The sequence below is a fragment of the Homarus americanus genome, unplaced genomic scaffold (genome assembly GCF_018991925.1).
Source record: "Homarus americanus isolate GMGI-L3 unplaced genomic scaffold, GMGI_Hamer_2.0 scaffold14072, whole genome shotgun sequence".
NCBI classification, from domain to species: Eukaryota; Metazoa; Arthropoda; class Malacostraca; order Decapoda; family Nephropidae; genus Homarus; species Homarus americanus.
In genome coordinates, this window is record NW_024754528.1 from 45789 (window position 1) to 68337 (window position 22549).

The window sequence follows — 22549 nt, forward strand, 5'->3', positions numbered from 1 at the left end:
CGCAATCACTGAAGTTGGGACTCGAAAATACGCAATTTGTCAAAATTTTGGTACGACCGAGGCGGTCGTATGTCCGGGTGGTCGGAAGTTGAGTAGGTCGTAAGTCGGGGAGGAGCTGTACTGCAATGCCATGATGTAAGCTTTTGTATGTCAATGCCACTAATTCTATCCAATGCACAATATTTCAGCCTAATTAACTTATGATATTGTGACTACAGTAACATGATGTAGAACAAGGCATATCCTTTACAACAGGAACGGACACAATCCACATCAGCAATGATGCACATGATGGAGTGGTTTAATATCACTATTAACAATCATATCCTATAATTCTGTTGATAGCATTTTTCAGAGAGCAATCATCACAAGCAGACACAAAAAAAGTTATACTTATACTTATTCTAGCTAATAAGAAACAGTAATCATAATGTTCATAATTACTGAGGTTTTTTAATTCTATGTTCTCTCACACACTTTGTCGAACAGAACTTATTATCACTGTACTCAAAGGGCACTATACCTGAGATGTCTGCAGCACACATGAAGCACCGCTGCAGGCAGGATTTTGGTGCTTCCACTTTCTCTTGCTGTTGAAGAAACCGACGCTCAGCAGCTAATGCACGCTGTAGACATAACCATATTTCAACATTCATCCTCCATTGATGTGATATGATGCCACAACCATTATGGGGATTGTAACTGGGAACATAACCCCTCCTTTTACTATGGCAGCCTAACTTTATTTATATTGAATGTATTTATGCAGGCCTCCCCAATTTATGAACATCTGTTTTATGATATTCTGCATTAGTGTTAATTAGGTTTGAACATCCTCGATCCATTTATGTTAGGCAAAATCCACATTAATGACATCGTGAGACTAAATTTACTAATGCAGAATGTAAACACCGAGGAAGTGCATCTTTCCCTTCACTTGTCAAATCCAGGATGGCCGTTACATGTAGAAGCTGCTTTACCAAACTTCACTCAGCTACCTGCACACATCACAACCACCATGCAAACAACAGTCCCACACGGTGTTCCAAGGTGATCGTTCCTGCCCTGGATTGTGCTACCAATATTATCGTTGTTTATCGCTGCGCAGCCTTGTGATCGCCGTGGTACTTTGTCGTTTTTGGTAAGTGCATGTGTAGTGAGTGTTTAATTTATTTTTTTATTTAATGTAAGATTAGTTTTTTCTGTGTTACATGTTTGTGTTGTACAGGCCAGGAACGTATCCCACTGAAACTCACGCTAAAAGGTGCCCGATTTACGATATTTCGATTTGCATGAGGGTTTTTTGGAGTGCAACCCTTCTAGGAACAAAACCCACAGTAAAAGGGACACCTGTAGGGTATAAGGAAATTCTCACATCATCCATCCAAAACCTGTTCATTGTTGAGTTTATCTTCCCTACTGACTGCAGACAATTAAGGTTTTTATTGTTGGTTTATCGCCATAAAACTTACGAACTACAGCACTAGTTATAAAGCACACAGAAAAAAGAGCTAAGTCTAACACAGTGATGAAAACAGTGCAATTTGAGAAGTACAACCAAAAGTACTGTACTGCAGATATATACAGTATGGCTAGGAGAGATTGTAGAATGAAATATGAGGCGTGAAATACTAGCAGGATTTGTCCCAAGTTGTGAAGGTGATATCTATGTAAAAGTGATAAAAATTCTAAAGGTTATACTAAGTTAATTGATGAAAGATCCCTCAACAATACCTTCTCTCTATCACTCAGCTCCAAAAATTGTTTCTTTTCTTCATCCTCCTTTTTCAATTCTCTTTTCTTCTGCTTCTTTTCCTTCTGTCTCTCCTGCTTGGCCTGCCTCTGTGCTTTTCTTCTCTGGGCCAGCTTCTCTGCTTGTTGTGCCTCTTGGTCAGGTGCCAGAGGACTGGGTACTCTGGCCTGCAAATGATAAAATTATAAATTGATAAATATACCTACAGAAGATAAGATCGTAGTCTGCTCTGAGAGAAAAAAATACTGTAGCCTTAATTGTCAAAGGAAGAAAACTGAGACAATATCTTTAATTCATGGACATAAAACACTACATCCTACACTGCTCTTGTTATACAGTCATTTCTGCTACAACGCGTGTTTTGTCAACGCGAATTGGCTATAACGCGATTGATGAATAGAAGAACGATATTTGTAAAACGCGAACGAGTGTTGGCTGTAACGCGATTCCACTCAAACGTTTTAAGTGTACTGTCGCTTGGCGCGGGGTTATGCAGTGTTTACAGTTCATGTTTGACATCACATGTTCAATTGATTCATGTGTTTTGTTTGTGAAGTGAACCACAGTCATCCACTTCTGGAATTAGACGTTTTTTTCGTCCCTCCCATGCAACCAAACCTGCACCTGATGACGACGATGACAACTCTCAACTCCTGTCTGCATGACTCAACCTCAACATCACCCTTCTCCCCCATCAAGTTATATTCATATTTTTTCAAGGTAAAGTGTTACATTTACTGTATGATTTCATTATTAGATATGAATATAACATTTGTTTAGACTGTGCTATCCTTTGTGTTAAACTAACTACTAAATTTTTCAATTTCGAGTAATCTGTTATTTCTATTGCGTGAATTTCTACAACGCGAGATTTTACAAGAACAGAACTATCGCATTGTAGCAGAACTGACTGTACTGTTAACTGGCATAAATATATAAACTCTTCTCTTAATTCAGACTCATTAACCTTACCTTTTTATAATCGTACTTGTCCGGGTAATCTGCCATGAAACGACGGAACTGATTTCGAGTCTCCTTGTCATAAGATGTATCATATGGCACTACTCTGTCTGTGTCGGCAACGCTGGGGTCACATCCACGCTCCAATAACCACCTACGGTCATCACCAAAAGTATTCTAATTATCAAAACTGAATAAAGTTTTACTGCACATAAAAAGTATACTGTACTGTACAAATATAAGTGAGAAAAGTGAAAAAAAAATAAAAGAAATATTGCTGGCTCTCATTGTGCACAGTACTTGAAAATCCTGTGCAAATATAACTCAAGCAAAAAAAAATAAATACTATGAGTCTATGAGAAATTGGGGGTTAAGTGCCAGGTTGAGAAGATGACCTCCCTCATTCATGCAATAAGTTTAATATACACATAACAAAACATTACATTAAACAATTTAAATTATATAGCATTTAAATTTACTCTTAGCAAATTATGTTGTAAATCTAAACCACATGAAATCTTATTTATCAAAATCCATTAATATTTGTACTATCAGAAATCCATTAAAGTTTTTCTAAATCTGATAAGAGACGTTTTGGGAGTTGTACATTACCGCAGAGAGCAAATGATGGCACGCACACACACACACACACACACAAAAGAGGCCACCCTCTGTCCCTCACCACAAGTCACTGTTCACATTACTTCAATAACTTCCTGACAATATTCTTATTTTCTCAAGCATCCATAGAACCTCTGACCTCAAGGACCAGAAACTCACCATACAATGTCCTTGTGACCGTTTTCTGCAGCCAAATGAAGCATCGTTCTCTCTTTCCTCCCCAAGGTGATGGCACTGAGATTGGATGGAATTTCAGTATGTGCAATAGACTCCATAATATCATCTGGGAGAGCTTCACCTGTAAAATCACCAACCCCCCAAAAAAGGTTTAATTAGAAAAGAGACAATGCAAGAGTACATCTGATATATAAACAGTATTGTCAGTGTGTATAATAATGGTGTAAATGTGTATACAGTAATAAGTGATTTTTTTAATGTTATAAATGTAAAGAAATATCAAAGTTCACTTCATTAATTCTTCACAAACAATTCCGGGTGTCAAGTCAGAAGCTGGGACGAGAACATTTGGATACAGGACATTATAGACTGAAACTTAGGATAACTGTCTAACTACTCCAATAACTTCCATAACTATTGAGCTTCAGCTGTACAGATAACATCATGGTCTGAGTCAATTCCATATCTTAACAAACAATTATGTAAACTGGGAAAGGTACAATTTCTAATCCAATAAAATCATTTGCTTGAAAACTTTAAATATGATAAATAACTTTCTTACTTGTAAATGCTGAGAGAACACATCTAGCAATACAGAACAGGTGTCAAGATATACTGTACCACATCAAACATGAAATACATGATACATAATATATACAGTACTTTTGTCCTGTCTAACATACCACTGTACTTTATAGTCAAGAAAGACATTTAAGAGGTCCTGTGATTATGCAACATTTACAGGCTTAAAATACCCAGCTAAACTCTCTACAACTAAGAAACAATACAAGGCATCCAGCATAATATATCTGCACTGAGGAATGAGTCAGAAAGATAAGTGATACCTTCAGGCATATCTGCACAAGGCATTTTGAGTGCTGTAGTAAGGCGCTCTATACTGGCAGTCTTACAAGCTGTGTAGATCACATCCCACACACGAAGCTTGTGCTGACGACCTATAAAGTGAAATTATTATTAGACATTAGTAAAAAAATAAAAAATAAATTCTAAGGCATTTTTTGTACTTTAATGGATGATGATTGATCAATAACAAATAATCAGTTAATCAAACTGTCATCTTCATGCTTGAGGGCTGGTAGCCATAGTATGTTTTGGGGCTGTTTTTACTAGTCCTCCCAGATATTACATCTCTCTGGGGACCACAACTTCTATTCATCTACTCCAGTCTCTGCCTACTATCAATTATCCCCATTAATATTTCTATTACCAGTACTATTCCCTCATCCTAATTTATGTATAAGTTAAATCACAGTATTTCATTTAAATAATGTGTCTTGATGTTGTTGCCCATCTTAGTCCTCCTCCATTTGTTTTCCTATCGCTGTAATACATCATTAGCAATTTCCTATAACACCACATACTGTATAAGAGCATCTACCTTCTGTCCGGTGTCTGCTGAAAGAATCTATACTTCTGACCCATACACCAGTACTGACCATACAACAGTAGCCTATACTCAACACAGTACAGTATTATATTATATAAAAATAAACAACTGGAATTTTACATTTTTTGGCAACTACTGTAAGGCTTTAATAAAAAGTTTACAACCTACTTTGTGTATCTGTTGCACTACAAGTGGTGTTTGTGTTCCTCTGTTTCTTCTTTCCTTTCATCTTCTTGGCTTCAACCACTTTTTTCCTTAGAGGTCCTTTAAAAGAACAGTGTGGTCCCCCAAGTTCACTGGTGCTTAATGTACTTAAACTGACCAAAAGTTCCATGTCACCATCTGAATCAGACTCACTGGATGAAGATTTCAAATTATCTGGTGATTTGTTTCTCATTGACTTTGGTTTCTTTTCCGGTTTCTTTCCGCTTACTTCTTTTTTCTTCTTCACAGTTGGTTTAACTTCTCCAGGAGAGATGGAATCTTTCACCATGGCTTTGAACTCTTCCTCAGTCCCTGTTGAAATGCAAACATGGAGGACTGATGCAAGGCTGTGTCTAGATGACTCTTTTAATAAATGGCAACTTACCAGGGAATCGATCAGTTAATTATAAACTAAGTGATCATTCTTCCTTCCTTCCCTACTCATCAAGCCTCATATAACATGGGAGGGAGGATGGAGGCATGGTTAGTGATTACTGCTCTCCTGGGAGGAAGTTGGAACAGTATCTCTGGGTAGTGTCTGACCACTCAATGACCCTCACACCATAGTACTGACACTACCTCAACGAGACAAAATGATCCAGAGTTTTCACACCAAAAACATGTCAATTACAGTTGGTTAGACACACGTTCCATCCCTTCTTTACCTCCCAATCTTTCTAACAATTTATTACTATTCATTAATTGTCCATACTTTGGTCTGCCAAGTGTATGAAACAAAAGTTTTCAGTTATCTTTATAAATAGAGTGTTTAATACTTAATACATGTTCAAAGTATGTACAGCACTGAAACTTACTCATCAGACTTTAACACATTCACAAACACAAAAAATTAGTCTACTTAAGAAACGTGTAGTACTGTAGTGTGTTCCAACCCCCACAGACATCTGGTATCATATGCAAGAAATCAAATTAAAATAATTCTAAAGTTCTGTTTACTGTACATATAATAAGCTAAATAAATTTACAGCTAAACTAACATGAGTCCCCTACAGGTCAACAGATCTGTGGGCACAAGGTTGAGGCATGAAGGCTGACTGACTGCTTCACTCATAGGCACTGAATGAATTATTGGCTCATGAATGTGATGTTTCAGGAAATATAAATGTTCAGTTTAGTGGTGCACAGCTATCAGAGAGGAATGTGATGAAAAAAAATGCATACAGTATTCATTATTAATTTTAAACAACAAATCAAATTAGTACTGTATGCTTATTTGAGTTCATCTTTAAGTTTACAATATATATGTTAAATCTGACAAAGGTGACGGGTTCTTTATAATTAAAAACCATTATATTCAATATTTTTCATAACAATGAGCCACGAAACAGTAATTTACTTCTGGAACTCCATCATAGAAATGCACCGTAGTTTTAAGGAGAAGGGGAAGTCATGTGAGGGCGTGGCCTTGTACAGTAAGCTGGAAAATTCATAAGTTCAGTACGCCTTGGTCCTAGCAGTGCCGTAATTCTGAGGATGAACAGTACACAGTACATAGCCAAAAGCACAAGTTGACAAATTTCAAAATATCAACATTATTAATCTTGAAGGAACTGTGAGTGACTAAGAATTATCGTTTTTATAAATGTCTTTATAAATATCTATTGCAGTTGGGATCTTGATTGCTGAAAAGTGGGTGGAGACAGTGATAGAGGTGAAAGGGTAAATGTGAGAATTGTGGCTTTGAAGCTACTGGTAGGCAGAAAAGGAAGAAAGGGACAAGTTCTGGGATGAGTTGTTGCATGTTGTATCAGAGCTTGGTGAAGGGAAACTCTGGCACTGTACTGCACAGTGATCTAAACAGAAATATTGGTGAACACACAGAGGTTATGAAGGGGTGCGTAATGGAAAGTGATTTGGTACAAGGAATACTGAAAGTACTGTATTGTTCAGAAATCAGACAGGAAGCTTGTTGGGGATGTAAAGGTTATAGCTGGGGAAAAATGTGCCTGGGTGTGACAAGGTGTTCAGAGAAAGGAAGAAGGTGTATGTTTTAAGAAAGAGTGTGTGAAGGAACAGAATGAGGGAAGCATTTTATGCCAAGCTGAGAAGAGTAGAAATGGCCAACGACAGAGTGAGGGGTAATGTAGTGAGGTGCCGAGCCAAATTAAAGGGTGTTCTGTTAAATGTGGATGACAAGGTGTGTGGCTGATGGAAAGGTACAGTACAGGCCACCCTGCACTAACATAAAGTGTACATACTGATAGAGGAGAAGATTGTATTAGGCTTGGAAGATGGATGACAACAAGGAAGAATACCTTGAGGCCAAATACTGGGCCAGAGGAGAGGTTTACAAGCTGAATATTATGGATGCTAGTGGTGAGGTTAACAGTGGGTTGGTGTGTGTGATATGGTAATGTGGTTGTTAATAATGAGGAAATAAAGAACACGGAGAAAACACAACAACCATCTGCTGAATGAGCAGTTTAAATAGGACAAGTGCACCTGTTACCGCAAGCAGTAATGAGTAGTGTTACCGCAAGCAGTAATGAAAAGGATGACACAAAAACAAACGTTATGTTAGGCTGTAAGTCATGTCATGTTTTTTGGGCGTGCCTGCCCGTATACAGTACTATATAGTGTTGAGATGGTGGAGATGAGAGACCCAGAGGAGGTGAGGTGTTGGGTGGTAGTAAGGGGAGCTTGTTTGTGTATAGACGCCTGACCCAGCAAATTTGGCCAGCCAGGGCTGGGCATGCGACGCCAGGCAGGGACTGGCACTGTAGCTATCCCCATCATAGAGGCAACACCAAACCTGTTTTCTCCTGAGACTTTCAACAGGTAAGTTTAACTTGTACTTATTGTGTACACAGGTAGACTGTGTCCATTGCATCGTTTATCATTGTGACAACATAGAAATATGGCAAATTAAGTACTCATTATAAGTGTTAAGATGAGACTAATTACATAGCTATGATTGTTATGTGAATATATATTGGATTAAACATTTATGTATGATTGCCTATGTATGATTTATCTGAAATACTAAAATTAATTGTATTCAACAAGTTTGACCGAATTATAACGTTTGAGTTTAGCGTGAAGAGTCTGATTAACCTTTAAACGCCCGGAAGGCGCTTACAGCACCATAAAAGTAGCAGAGCATGTAGGGGGACAAAACCCAAGGAGTGAAAGAGCTCTTAAAACACACACACACACACACACACACACACACACACACACACACACACACACACACACACACACATGCAAGCTGAAACAACAATAACAAAACTGTCAGCTTCTAACCACTAGATTCTGTCTTAAATAAGGAAATTATACTAATTTATAAAGCAAAATATCTATCAAATGTTTATATAAAGACAAACCATAACTTACCATGCACCAAAATTTCTGAGAGTAAACCAAAGATCCTCTTCACCTCTGAAAACTTCGCCCTTTTGGTGGTAAAGGGAATCTTTCTTAGCCGGTTATCTTGGATATTAAGGATGGGCGTCTTACCACTAAACAGTGTGCTCCGATTATGGTGTTTGGCATTATAGAAGATCAAGTCACAGTTTGTCAGATGTGTTTTCCAGGACTCCATCAGCTCTTGAATGTGCTGCAACATGGACATACACATATTCTGACTTGTGGCAACATAATGTGGCCAAGAAATAGTGATACAGGCACACAAGTGTGGAAAATGGCTCTAAAATGATGATGATTATGTTGAAGGTTCGTTTATCATTAAAATACATTATGAGGCAGAAGCAGCAGTAGACTGAGTGGCTGTTATAGCCTTAATGGAGGAGTGAGATGAAGTACCATGAAGCAGCTGCTTAGTGCGGTCACCGGCAACAGAGTAGGAGAAACACTGCAGGAACAGAGAAGTAACTTGTCTGAGGCAACAACTTGCAATATGTAAAAGGTAAGTCTAAATTGGCAATTTTTACATTGGCCCTTTTTCCACTTAGCCAGAGAATTATAACATATGAAATAATAGGGACCATAGATAAATAATAAGTGACAAAAAATTTATATCCCAAAGAAACCTTTTATTGAGACCAAGAACCTTCATTTTAGAACAAATGTGTCAAAATTTATGGACTAAGTAAAATGATATATAAAGATTGATGCATAATTAATTCCCTGATAAAATAACACTTGCTAGGTATTATATAAATGTTTGACAAAAATTGGTATTTTCTTGGGATATATACTGAGTGAACTGATGAAACAGTTGCTAAGTTTATAAGAACAGAGCAGACAAATGCTTTATAAAATGAAGTTGTTTTGTTGGTCACATTTCCCCTTACATATCTGTGAAATGCATAGCAGTGACAAGAATATCTGATGTCTCAAGGGATGGTGTATGAAAAAGGAACTAGTGACGTCACCGTGTGGGATTCCCTCGTCCATTTCCATGCGGTTGCGCTTTCAATCGCTACAGGGACCAATTGAAATGTACTGCAAACATAATGTTAATGCAACAGTACCAATGGAAATAACCGTGTATATTTCACCATGACCTATTTTTGGCTACCGCATGAATGGAATCCTCGCTTAAGATGAATTGAGATACTGTACACGGTGTATATCTCACCTGACGCTGAGACTGTTCATTATAGCGCCTCAGAGATGCCCCACTTGACTTGGGGTGAGCTGAGCCACTCTGGTTGTCCTTGGAACTCTGGCTTCCACCTTGCTTGGCTCTCACTGTGTAGTTGTGGAATGTTTTGTGGATGACAACTTCATTCGCTGTCAAGTATTTAAGACTCTTTCAATAACACAATTCCATTAAGAGAAACTACTTGTATCTAAATTATACAAATCTATACATAGGTAATACATCCCTAACTTACCCTCCCTACTCTTATGATTCATTCTATAGTCATTCCGATACATTAAAATATATTTATGGTATATATTTACATTACTTTCATGAAATCATCAATCATAAATATAACTTTTTTCAGAAATATAAATCCATTTATTTGTTTATCATCTCGCATTAACTCACACCTTTCATGGTCAGCCCTCAAGGTAAATTTATGCCCAAAATTATACAAAACAATCATTTGATGTTTTCTGTATAGTGAAACAGACTGAATATAATACTCTAGACTGTACTATGTTAATAGCTATAGTTATAAAAATAATATCATACAGGTACAGCACTCTTACTGAAACTGGATTTAATATCTTGATCACTAAGTACAGGTAGTAAGTGGCAATTATGAGCACACTGTACATCCACTAAATTTAGGTACTTAATTAATAGTGGTGGGAAAATCTTGACCGAAAATGTCTCCTAGGAATGTGACCCCTATTTATTTCATTAGGACTATGGTAAACTGTACTATCTGTTTCACTAAACATTGCACTATTCTTACAACACATGTCTGCTGTATAGTGAGGTACACCTGCATCTGAAAATCTATCGTCTAAATTATGAGGCAATTGGTGACTGAACGATGAACTCGCTAGGCCGATGAAAAATTTGTCTTGCCTTCCCCCATCACATGGCTTTACACACACAAGTTTAGTTTGTTAATTGTGGCCTGAGTCATATGGCAGAATTTTGAGACCCATAACACATCTCCTGTTCCCTTAAATTACTAACTTCCACTTTTATATTCAAGGCAACCTCCAGGAACACAACACACAAATCTTGAGGGTTATTGTAAAGACTTACTACACACATACTGTACTTTATACTGATTATATTTCTATTAAACAGTTTAATATAAATATGTTAATTTATCAGAGGTTTATGTCTAACTGGTCAGCCAAACACATACTACCTATTTCTCCCCATAAGTTAGACTGGTATTTGCCTGGAGATTCAGTTATCATGGGCCATCCAGGGAAATAACCCCACAAATAACCAAGACCTTCTGGAACTGATATCTGGGAAGATTGACAATTTTACTATGGCTGTGAAATATCTGATGTAGCAATTATTACAAACAGTACAGGAATAAAAGGATACAGAAGCCTTGTAATCCTGGTATGTCACAGTGATTATAGCATTTCTGGTGTGATCCCATTTCATTCTACCTCTATGTAATTGTGCCTCCTCCTTCTCTCTTACCTGCGTCCATGATCTCATACACAACAACACCCACCTCTGAAGATGGCAGCAGCATAATGTCCACCACCCAGGAGAATAATAGCCCAGGTGTGTCTCCGTGGGGCCGCCTGCACCCGCTGTATCACGTCCTCTTCTCCATCCATTTCACACTGAGCAGACAGAAATTAACATAACTTGTCAGAGGAAGATAGAATATTTGTCTGTCTGATGGAATTACTCAGCCAGATTTTATGTGAACATAGATAGTATTAGAAAACATAAATGAGTACTGTCACATGCCACCAGGCTAATTAACAGCAAAATAAGTACAGTACTGTATGTGATGTTACCTGTCCTGCCATATTCTAATGCTGGTTAGCCCATACAAGTTCCTGACATATAAACAACTTTTCAATTTAAAAGTAAAGCCCTGACAATATTCAAAGTAATTCCTCAAATCTAGAACTGTAAGTCTTACTTTAAGCACAAATTCACTTTTGACCCTTTGACCTTCTTTTACCTAAGTCTAGTGAGCTAGTGAAGCTTTGTGGTAGCATGACATACACACAGCCAGTTGTTACTAACAAAAGAATGATCAAATTGTTCTCTGTCAGCCCCATACACCCACAGAGGAGGAGTCTGGTAACATCAATCACAGCTTACCTTTGCATTAAACAAAATATTCCTAAAGAGTGATATAACATTGCCATCTGCATTAAGAAAGAACAGCCTTGCCTGCTTCCCCAGTACTTGGTTTCTTGACTCTGAAAAATTTGTAAATTTATTAAAAACTAACTGACAAACATACTGATTCCATCAAATAATTTATCAAGCTAATAAATGTAATTCCAGCACTGACACATACTCTCATGTTAATGGAAACGAAGTAAATCAAGAGATATAAAATTTCAAGACAAGTAACTTTACCAATATTATTAGATCCTGCATCAATTTTGCAGTATTGATACCTTCAAAATTCTCTTCCTGACTCAATCTGTGACTCTGCATTACAATGCTGTTCTTCATGCATTCATCTGCACTACTATAAATCATACTAACCTAACCCTTATTTCCCATCAGCCTTAAGTCTTCCCAATCACTGGGTTTTCAGGAACCTAACCCCTGCTGTTGGTGAGGAACTACAGTACTGTACTGCAGTAATGCCACTGCTTGAGAGAACATTTCAAGATCTTGAAAAATGGATCCCAAACTTGATAGTTTGAAAGAAAATTAAAAAACTATAAAATTATTGAAAAATTACACAATTTTTTACATTTTCTCATTAATTTTCTGTTTCGATATTTTACGAATCCTCGGTAACTTGGAAATGACAACGTTTTCTTGTCACACATTTAATTAGGTAAGTAATTTGGTAGCCCTGAGGCCATGATTCGCCCCTGTAACCAAATTGGACAGAAAATGTACAGGAACACGACGCGATCTCACGAGTTTTGGTGCAAGCTGTTAAAGATGGGAATGATATGATCAAGTTTTGTTAATGGTCGGAACTTTTGTGTGGTCTCCTTGCCTTCCCACACTCTTCAGCTTGTGTAGAGAGTGTTTTCACAGGTCAACTTGGTGAAAACAATGCAAACAAATTGACTTAAATGTAGAACAGTAGCAAACAGGTTATTAGCTAAGCAGGCTATTTCTCGCCAAGGGGGTAAGTGTTATTCATGGGTCCCATCAAAGTATACATTAGAAAATTTAAAACAGGGACACTGCCATCAGAGATACACCGAGTATGAAGATAAGTAAAAATTAAACCATTCTAACACTGCAAGCAGCAGATTCTGATATTGAAGAGGAAAATATTGAAATACAGACATTTTTCCTTTCTTGCATCTGTACTATAGGTATACTTGTACCGTATTATTATTATGTATATATAACAGGAATAATTTCTACAGTGATTTACTTAAACTATTATTTAGTCTTGCTTCCAACTAACAAGCTGACATAAACTAAACCATGTTGAGAAGTAATTATTGACAAACTTGATAAATTCTATTGTATTATCTGTCTATCTGTCAACCTTATTTTAGTTAAAGGTAAATGGGGTGGAACAAGAAACTGAAGTTCATATTCTCACCACTGTCTTTGTCCTCATCATCATCATCGTCTTCACTTGAGTCATCATCTGATCCTGATATACTGGAGACATCACCTGTATAAAAGAATGAAATGATATAATAACAGTACTGTATTTATCAATTTTCATCCATTCATAAATAGGTTGAAGAGCTTTAGTAGTAGTTCAACTTACTGTACTCAGATTATCCTGCCAAGAGCCAATTCAATTCCAACCTTGAGAGGCTCTTTGGAAAACTCTTAAACACTTAAGTGCACTTATTAGACTGTTTTGAAGAGCACAGAAAGAAGAACTCAAGCTTGATATACAATTTTATGACTGAGGGGAAGAAGAATGACCTGTGAAATCCATTCTATTAAATTAAAACCTGGCATAACGTGTCTTCACCAGAGGACCTTAGCATGTTTTAAAGTTAAAATACACTATCCAAATGGACAATGGTCTACTGCATGCAGGATTCTCATCCAATTAAACCAGCATAGGATATTCAACCCAATTTAACTCTGCAGTTAACTCAAAGCTCACTATATAACACTAGAAGAAGTTCAACAGAGGGCAAACAGAATTATTCCTGAAATAGATCATCTTGATTATCCATGGAGGCAACACTTCACACAAGACTCAACAGGCCAGACCTCATAAATAAATTCCAAATCCTAAAAAGGAAGGCAAACCTAAATAACTGCTTCAAGATGGTATTCATTTTAAACTTGCTGAGATTGTCAGTTGATGTGCAGAACAAACATGATGACCTCTTCATGTAGACCAATGGAACAATACACCAAGAGAAGTTGTGGAAGCAAGGGCAATACAGTACTGGGCTTCAAAACAGCACCAGACAGATTATCAAGAACAAAGAAAAGATCTTAGACACCCTCCTCACACTGACTCAACAGAGGAGGATCAAGGAATATTAAAAGAGGGGAGTCCAAGAAGTTGTGGTTGGGGGAACATGGCGAGTACAGCGCGCCCACCCAGCTTTTGTCTTTCTTTTTTTAATCTGACCAATATAAAGGGCATTTTGAGGCCACTTTGAAGCCATGCACACTTGATATTAGGAGATATTCCGAAGTCAATATTAATTACATTTTACTATACAAAAATGCCTGAGTACAATACTGCATTAAAGAAAAAGTACTGGAATTTTCTGGTGAAAAGGGGGGTCCGGACCACCAGGATCCACCCTTGTTCAACCACCAATAGTTGTAGTGGCTACTAGATAAAGACAGGCAGGTAGGTAGAGATGCTCATTTCTTCTAAATCCCACTTGACAGAATGGATGATAAATGTCAACACCAAATGACAGTATACAGGCAAGTGTGAATGGGATGCTGGTGTGGACTGTGTATCAAAAAATTGCTGTACAGAGGAAAGGTACAGTACTTATCCCACATGAACATAAATACAACCAGTAAAATTCTAAAACCAGTATTGTACTAACTTGATTCACTCATAAATTGTTCTTCAGTGAGTGGAGATTTGCCCTGTAAGGAGAGCTGCAGGTTACGGCGGTGCCAGTCCAAACGGTAGTGATTCACCTGTTCCTGACGGTCGTTAAAGGTAGTCTGGCAATATGAACAGCGCATTTCCGTCAACGTGGTCGGTAAACTTGGTTGAAACATAGGAAGACCAATGGAACAGTGCTCTGAAATAGACAAATGAATGTAAAACTCTGAAGATGCTAAAAATCCTCAAAGGAATAAACAGAAGAAGAACCTTGGGAGAGAAATGTCCACATAAGCAAATGTACAAAAATGTCAGGATAAACTGTATGGGTTGCCCCTCTGATGTCTAGCACCACATACCAGCAATAAAACAATATACAGTAAGTCCTCGCTTAACGTTGTGGTTCCGTTACTGAAAACCGTGACATTAACGGAAACAACGTTAACGGAATAAATTTTCCCCATAAGAAATAGATAAAATATGGGAGGTAAGTTCCCCAGCCTCCATGTGCCCCATAAAATACATTACATATACAAAAATTCAATGGAATTTTTATGGAAAATAGTATATATTATAAATCCGAAAAGATAAATAAACTAAATCATTTTGCGAGTGTGTGGTGGGTAGTGGAGAGGAGGAGGGTGGGTGAGGAGGAGGGTGGGTGAGGAGGAAGGCAGGAGAGGAGGAGGGTGGGAGAGGAGGAGGGTGGGTGGGTGAGGAGGAGGGTGGGTGAGGAGGAAGGCAGGAGAGGAGGAGGGTGGGAGAGGAGGAGGGTGGGTGAGGAGGAAGGCAGGAGAGGAGGAGGAGGGTGAGTCACCGAGACCCAGAGGGTGGCTCCTCCTCCGCTCTGACTGGGTGAGAGTGATGTGCCGTACACAGTAGTCCCTGACGACGTTATACCGAATCGGCGGAACGTTGTCCGAATCATGGGTATCTAAAGGGTAGCAACGTTATAACGAAACAACGTTGTCGGGGGCAACGTTAAACGAGGACTTACTGTACAGTATACAAAATGGCCAGAGACCCATATCCGTGGGTGGCATTATCAGTCGAGATGTCCATGATTGACTCAGGTAATCTGAATCCTTGGATGGTTTTCCCTGTCCAGAAATTCATGAAAAGGCCAGGGACTCATTCTCCTAAGCTTACCTTTGCTTGGGGATGATGAAGGCTGAGTGCTGACTTGTTCATACTCCGCACTGCCTGGGGCTAAGTGGATCCCAGTCAGGATGGGCATCACCTAAAGATACCAATCATACAGTACAACTATTCTTTATTTCTTCTAACCATAATGTACATATTCAATCTTAATGTTAATATAGATGAGGTTTGGGAAATACTCCCAACATTCTTTTGGTCAAAAAGTGTAAACAGCAAAAAAAGAAGAAATTTCTAGTGTTATGATCAAGAGAGACATAATTTTGTGAACCAGAACATACTGAGGATGGACCTGAATTCAAGTATAAAAGTTCAGTTGTCAATTGCAATACAGTACAAAAAATTCTGTAACAGAAGGAATCCACGAGAGTTGTAAGCGAAATATTTTATCCGAAATTTGTGCACATTAATGAGATGAGTAACATGTTACCTTATCTTTGTCCCAGAGGGAAACTCTATAAATCTGCTTAATGACCATTGTGCACTGTTGAGATGTCCTCTCTTGGCTGTAAGTGCTGTAGTGTACTGCTGAAAAACACAAGTATATTAAGAATAAAATGACAAATAATTTCAATGTTCTGAAAGTGAATTTAACCACCACTTTGGTCATTCTTATCCCACCACTATGGTCAATGAACTAAACAGTCCTTAGATTATTGTGAGTAAAATCCTTAGTTGTCAATATTTTACTACTACATACACAACTGTACTTGTACTGAAGTTTCCCTGAAAGAAGATTATTTTTATGAAGGTATAATGCAATTTTTTTTTTATACAGTAGTTATGGTAATGAATGACAGATAACAAACACAGGTAAAGTCAGTATTGTTCATGATTCAAGTCACTGTGTAGTGCTGTACTAAGAAAGGGCTTCCAAGGTTAAAAAAAGGAAGATTGATCCTTAAATGCCACTCTATTAATGAGCCTGGAATTAAGATGAACAATTAAAGCACTCACAAACCCATTGGCCTAAAGCAGGAGGCCAGACATTATTGATCTAAACCTATTCTAAGCATTGTTTGGTTAATTTGGGGGCTCTGGACACTAACCCCTTATGATAAATTGAATTACATCTCCTTAATTCGTAATACAGTAAAACCTCGCTAAGGCAGACTAGTTGGGGGAAAGGGATGTCCAGGATAAAAAAAAAGACTTTCATTATCAACAAAAAACGAGTACAACACCGATGTGTCCAATCTTTATAAAAGAAACACATGTTTTTTTAATAAAAATTAATTTACAAAAGTAATGCATACAAAGTACTGTACACTTACCCCCCAAAAATGGACATGCCTCACTCTGAGTCTGAGTCAAGGATAGGAAGAGGAACCTCCTCAGCCAAGGAGGTTGATGCTCAGGGCAAGGAGACACAGCTGGAGGGTCTTGGCTTGAAAAAAGTGTCTATCTTTGTTTGAGTGACCAACTTGCTTCTTTGCCCCTGTATGACAAGTCCCCTCAAGTGCCTAAGTGATCGTAATGGGCCCCAATTTTTTTCATTTTTAGTCTGATGAGTAAAATCTATAAGGGTGTCCAGGCAGTCCCTGGAGAGAGTGTATATATTTAGATTGTTCCCCTCTGACAGACTTTTCAAAAGTGCAGTATGCAGTGCAGTACTGCAGTTCTGATGGGTCTCAACGACACACCGAGGACAACCAATTGACTGAAAACCTCCAAAGGAGGACCACCAACCTGGTGCCAGCACTCACACACCTCACTCACCAAGAGACCTGAACGTCCACAATTGCCAAGTTAATACATTACAGTACAGTACTACAGAATGGAATGGGACATTTTAAAATACTGTACAGTAAATTTACAAGCATTCAAAGGGAATTAATTATGTAGTCAAATGTGAATATCTACAGTTACTAGATGGCTGCCCCATTAGAGGTCAAAGCCTCAAGTTAAGTAATACTGTACTGTATTTCCTACCTCAAGAATACGGTACACCAAATCGGAATCGGGAGGAGGAATTGTAGTTTTCGTTTTTTTCCCACTTACCATATTTCTGCATGACTTGCTGACAAATGCTTCCTTGTGACTGAACACTAAACAATGAAACACTTCCCATCAACCTTCCATATGAAATATTAGCACCCACACTTACTAAAGCTAAGCTAACCTAAAGTGACTAACTTACCTAGCCAAAGTTAACGTATTTCTCATATTTAATAATAATAATAATAATAATAATAATAATAATGGTTGTCCCTCGTCAGGGATGGCCGGCCCAAGGGCCACCTAGGCGTGAATTTGTTTAAGGTGTACATAAGAACATAAGGAGTCTGCAATAGACCGGTTGGCCTGTGCATGGCAGCTCCTGTCGAGAGTTACTACCACTCTCTATCATCCATGAATCTATCTAGCCTCCTTTTAAAACTTTCCAGCATTCCAGCACTTACTACAAAGTTGCTGAGCCAACACAACAACCACACCCTAAGTTAACAAGCTACTTGAGCCAGTGTCAAGGAATAGTCCGAGATGACCAGACAACTCGCCAACAGCACTCGCTAAACTTGAGCCAGTGTCAAGGAATAGTCCGAGATGACCAGACAACTCGCCAACAGCACTCGCTAACCATTACCCTTGAACACGATTCGCAAATCTATTAGCATCCAGGTCCTCAGTTACTGCTGGGTAGACAGAGGCAAATGGCGTAAAGAAACTTACCCATAGTTTCACCCTGCCCGGAGATCGAACCCGGGTCCACTCTCTTGCGAGGCGAGCATGCTGACCATTACACCACAGGTCATCTTTCACTTTTTCTCATATTTATCAATTCCTATACAGTACAAAATCATCTAAAGTTGATGGTTCTTAGTGAGTATAAAACAGAACAGTAATAATGTCATGAAACATTCCAACTGACACAAACAAGTATGGCATCTTCAGCTGGTGAATGGGATAGGCCAAATATTTATGAATGAAAAAAAAAAGTGCACCTTCCACCCAAATTGAGATATCAATATTAATTTATTTCTGGTCAACCGGGAATCTTAGGAATGTAACCACCACCAGGAAGGGGGGGTCTGTTGCCCCCGGTTAGGTAAGATATAGTTCCTGAGTTCTGTGGCTAGGTTAGGTTTGGTTGGTTAGGTTATATTAGGTTAAGTTAGGTTAGGTTAGATGTCTAAATACAGGGATGGGTAAATTTTTAGTTTGGGTCACCCATGTATTTTGATATCCAACCTAGCCCAATGTAACCTAACCTAACCTAACTGTTTCCCTGGATGACCAAAACTAAAATTTTACCAGAGATATCACTCAGAAAAGAAATATGTACAATATCTGTTTAGTGAACCCTGTTTTTAAATGATACAAAGTTAACTGTTACTGTTCTTTGAGGGAGAACACAGGGCAGTGGTCTACTTGCCCCATCAGTCATGCATTAGAATATTCTTACTACAGTATTGAGTTGTTTGACATACAGTAACACATTCATGAATTAAAGTGTTACTGTTTGACAATTGTTCATATATCTTCAGTGTTACAGATATTTTATAGTTTATCTACAGTAAAAAAAAAATCACTATCAAACATGGCACAACTGACTTATAGGATCATATAATTACCATAAAATATTTACACACAGACATACACAAAGAGTTAACTAAAATAATAGTCAATTTGAAACCCCTGTCCCTTTATGGTCTTAGAAATAAAACAAAAAGATACCAGACTACTTCACCCCAGACCTCCACCAGCTGTCCCAGTGTAGTGTGTCAAACCTAAACATATAATTAAAACATATCTATAAAACCTTAAGATCATAGGGATTATCTATACGTATATTTAAGATATAGTTGTTTATACAGGGTAATATAGATATAATTATTGTCCACAGTTAAATAATATATTAAAGGGGATGGTGTAATTAATGACGTCACTGTAGAGTTGTAACAGTATATATGTAATGTATCTCTCATTATAATTAATTGTTGATGTTATAGTGTAATTAATAACATAAAACGTGAGCCTGACTGCTTAAATAATAATAATAACAATTGTAATTATCTTGTTTTTCTTACAGGGGTTAATTTATAGGCCTATACCTCCTCTCATGTTATTACCTAATCTAACCTATTCTAATCTAATTCTTAACTAAATTTCAGGTAAATTAACACTAAATTCAATATTTGTCAGCTGATCCTGGATATTCAAAATTTCAAGATAGCCTGGCAATTTAAGGGCGAAAAAATAGGGTAAAAGAAATAAAAATTGAAGAAAAATACAATATTAATGTACACCACGAAGACGCCAGAAGACCAGCTTTTAAAGTGAGACAGATTGAAGAGTGTGGAAACACTGAAAGAAGGTAGAGCCTCTGTGCTGTTCCTCCTGGGTCCATCCTCAATTACCTGTGCCGGTTAGGTGGCTGCAGGGGCGGATTCAGGAGTGGCAAGGTGGGCAGCTGTCCAGGGGCCTCCACATATTACAATATTCTGAATCTATCTGACCTTGGACTTAAAGAAGCCTATACATGCATTCTTGGACAGAACCATTATTAGAGTAGAGGTTTATCTGGTTAATAATGCAAAGAATCATCTCTCTGTAATAACTAATAATATATTCATTTCTGTGAAGTCTCTTGAAAATTTCTGACATGTGCGGTAGTAGCTATATCAGGGCTGGTCGACTTGAAACCACATGAATGACTCCAGTAATGTCTCACTTGTGTGTGTGTGTGTGTGGGAATTTGTGCTGTGGGGTAGAGATTGTTTGGTGTTCACACCAGGATGGGATAGAAAACGATGTGCTTTCTCCATTATGTTGTATTGGATGTACAATGCAGCTTGGTGCTGGGAAGGCAGCATGGTTACAAGCGTGATGTAGAGAGAGCTGGTTGGTGAGGACGCTCAGAGAAGGACAGCTTGTGGGTCGCCATGCTCGCCAGCGGGAGAGAGGACCGCCAGGCAGGCGGAGGAGCGAGGACCGCCAGGCAGGCGGAGGTGTTGCTGGCTGGTTGGTGTAGGTAGAAAGAGAGACAGATCACCACGAGGTCAGGTCTTAAATAGCGGGGGTAGGCGTGGCTTAGTAGTTAACCCCCGCTCCGTGGTGTATGGCGGCGCTGGTTGACCTAGACCACGAGGCATACACTGAAGGTGGTGGGGAAAGGACTAACAGCAAACAGCGTTTGTAGGAGAAATTCACTACAGCACACTATCAATCAGTGGCGGCTGGTGCAGTCCCCCAGACACTCACTGCCAGGCGTATGATTCCTTTAGAGAGACAGCTGAATAATACACTACCAACAAATATATCATTTTATATGTTATTTAATTATTTTCAATACGTTGCTAAGTGAATTTTCATTAAAATCAGACCAAAATTTAAGTTACTTTCATAGTTGCTGTCAATGCTGTACGATTGATGTCTGTTATTAATTGGCGCCGCCGCCGCTGCACTTGAAGCAGCTCAGTCTCGTACAACGTGTGGACGGTGTGGTTAAATCGTGCTTTCTTTAATTACCCTTTAGCAGTGATATCCATTGAAAATAAAATGATAACAGAAATAAAGGATTTTAATGAAATAGTAATAAACAATTTTGCTACATCGAAGAGCAGACACGCCGACTTTATTTTCAATTAATACTGGTCCATCACCACCAACACTACTACCATGCCCTGGGAATTAGTGGACATCAACTACAACTCATACCTGAGGTAGGTCACCTACTGTTGTGTGAGGCTTGCACTCCCTCCATTTTATTTTTCACGAGCCGCCACTGCTTATTGTCATATTTCTATGTTGTCACAATGATAACCGATGCAATGGACACAGTCTACCAGTGTTAATTTAAGTACAAGTTAAACTTGCGTGTTGAAAGTCTCAAGAGAAACAGGTTAGGTGTTGACTCTATGATGGGGATAGGTAGATTTTTTTTTTTTTAGATAGCCTCCGAGGGGGCTAGTTTATTGGGCACCCCCTTACATCCTGTGCAAGGTGAAGCGCAGAAGCATTTACAGCGCCCATCTGGGAAGCATGTGGAGTTCATGCTTGCCTTCATGACTCATGCATTAAGGGCGTAAATGCCTGAAGGGTCATGGGTTTTGTCAGCAAGTTACATAAAGTGACATAATGATGAGTGTGTGGGGGGAAAATTCCCAATACAATTTATCTGCTTACGGCAAAGCGTGGCAGGTCCCTAATAATGTCAAGTGCCAGGCCATAGGCATTGACAATATTGAGGGACATACCTCTTAGTGTGATTGTGATGGCGTGTACGTCGTTAGTGTCGGCTTCAAGGGGGACGTCAAGAGGTTGGTAGGGGACGTCCTTCTTGGTGTAGATACATAGTCTACTAGCATGTCCGCATGGTGGTCAATTAATATGGAGAACTGGAGTGGATGGGCCCCAGGTGCCGGCATGCCGGTGGGGGACGGGGAGCTGGGGGTGGTATCCTCGGGTCCATGAGCGCGCGATGGGTGGATGGGGGCAGCCGGGCACGAGGCAGGCTCGGTAGCGTGGACGCCAGCAGTGGTGCCAGGCGGCGGTGGAGTAGGTCGTGAGCATGAGGGGCACACAGGGGGGCTACCAGGTTGTGTCAAACCAGAAGAGGGGGGTGACTGGGTAGCAGCTGGAGACAGGGGTAGTCCGTGTAGGTTGGAGATGGCAGTACAGAGTGTATCAGAGTCTTTCAATACGGTTGAAAAATTCGTGTAAGAGGGATATGATCTGTGTTGTGTCACCAGAGGG

General features: G+C 38.9%; 1 protein-coding gene across 4 annotated transcripts; it reads right to left on the reverse strand.

The window, feature by feature from the left end:
- LOC121855820 (ankyrin repeat and zinc finger domain-containing protein 1-like) lies at positions 1-19716 on the reverse strand. Of its 4 annotated transcripts, none has more exons than XM_042350942.1 (15): positions 19542-19716; positions 16284-16378; positions 15845-15935; positions 14691-14894; positions 13250-13324; positions 11821-11921; positions 11213-11327; positions 9688-9842; positions 8481-8703; positions 5088-5435; positions 4357-4467; positions 3494-3632; positions 2726-2867; positions 1735-1920; positions 1-626 (listed from the first exon to the last, which is right to left on the reverse strand). In XM_042350942.1, exons 2-15 carry the CDS (start codon positions 16329-16331, stop codon positions 441-443), a joined length of 2124 nt encoding a protein of 707 aa, XP_042206876.1. In that variant the 5' UTR covers positions 16332-16378; positions 19542-19716; the 3' UTR covers positions 1-440. The 4 variants fall into 4 exon arrangements, with proteins under 4 accessions (XP_042206876.1, XP_042206877.1, XP_042206878.1 ...); XM_042350943.1 differs by lacking the exon at positions 19542-19716 and adding an exon at positions 17128-18073; XM_042350944.1 differs by lacking the exon at positions 19542-19716 and adding an exon at positions 17128-18073 and having other exon boundaries at positions 16284-16381.
- Positions 19717-22549: the final 2833 nt, after the last annotated feature.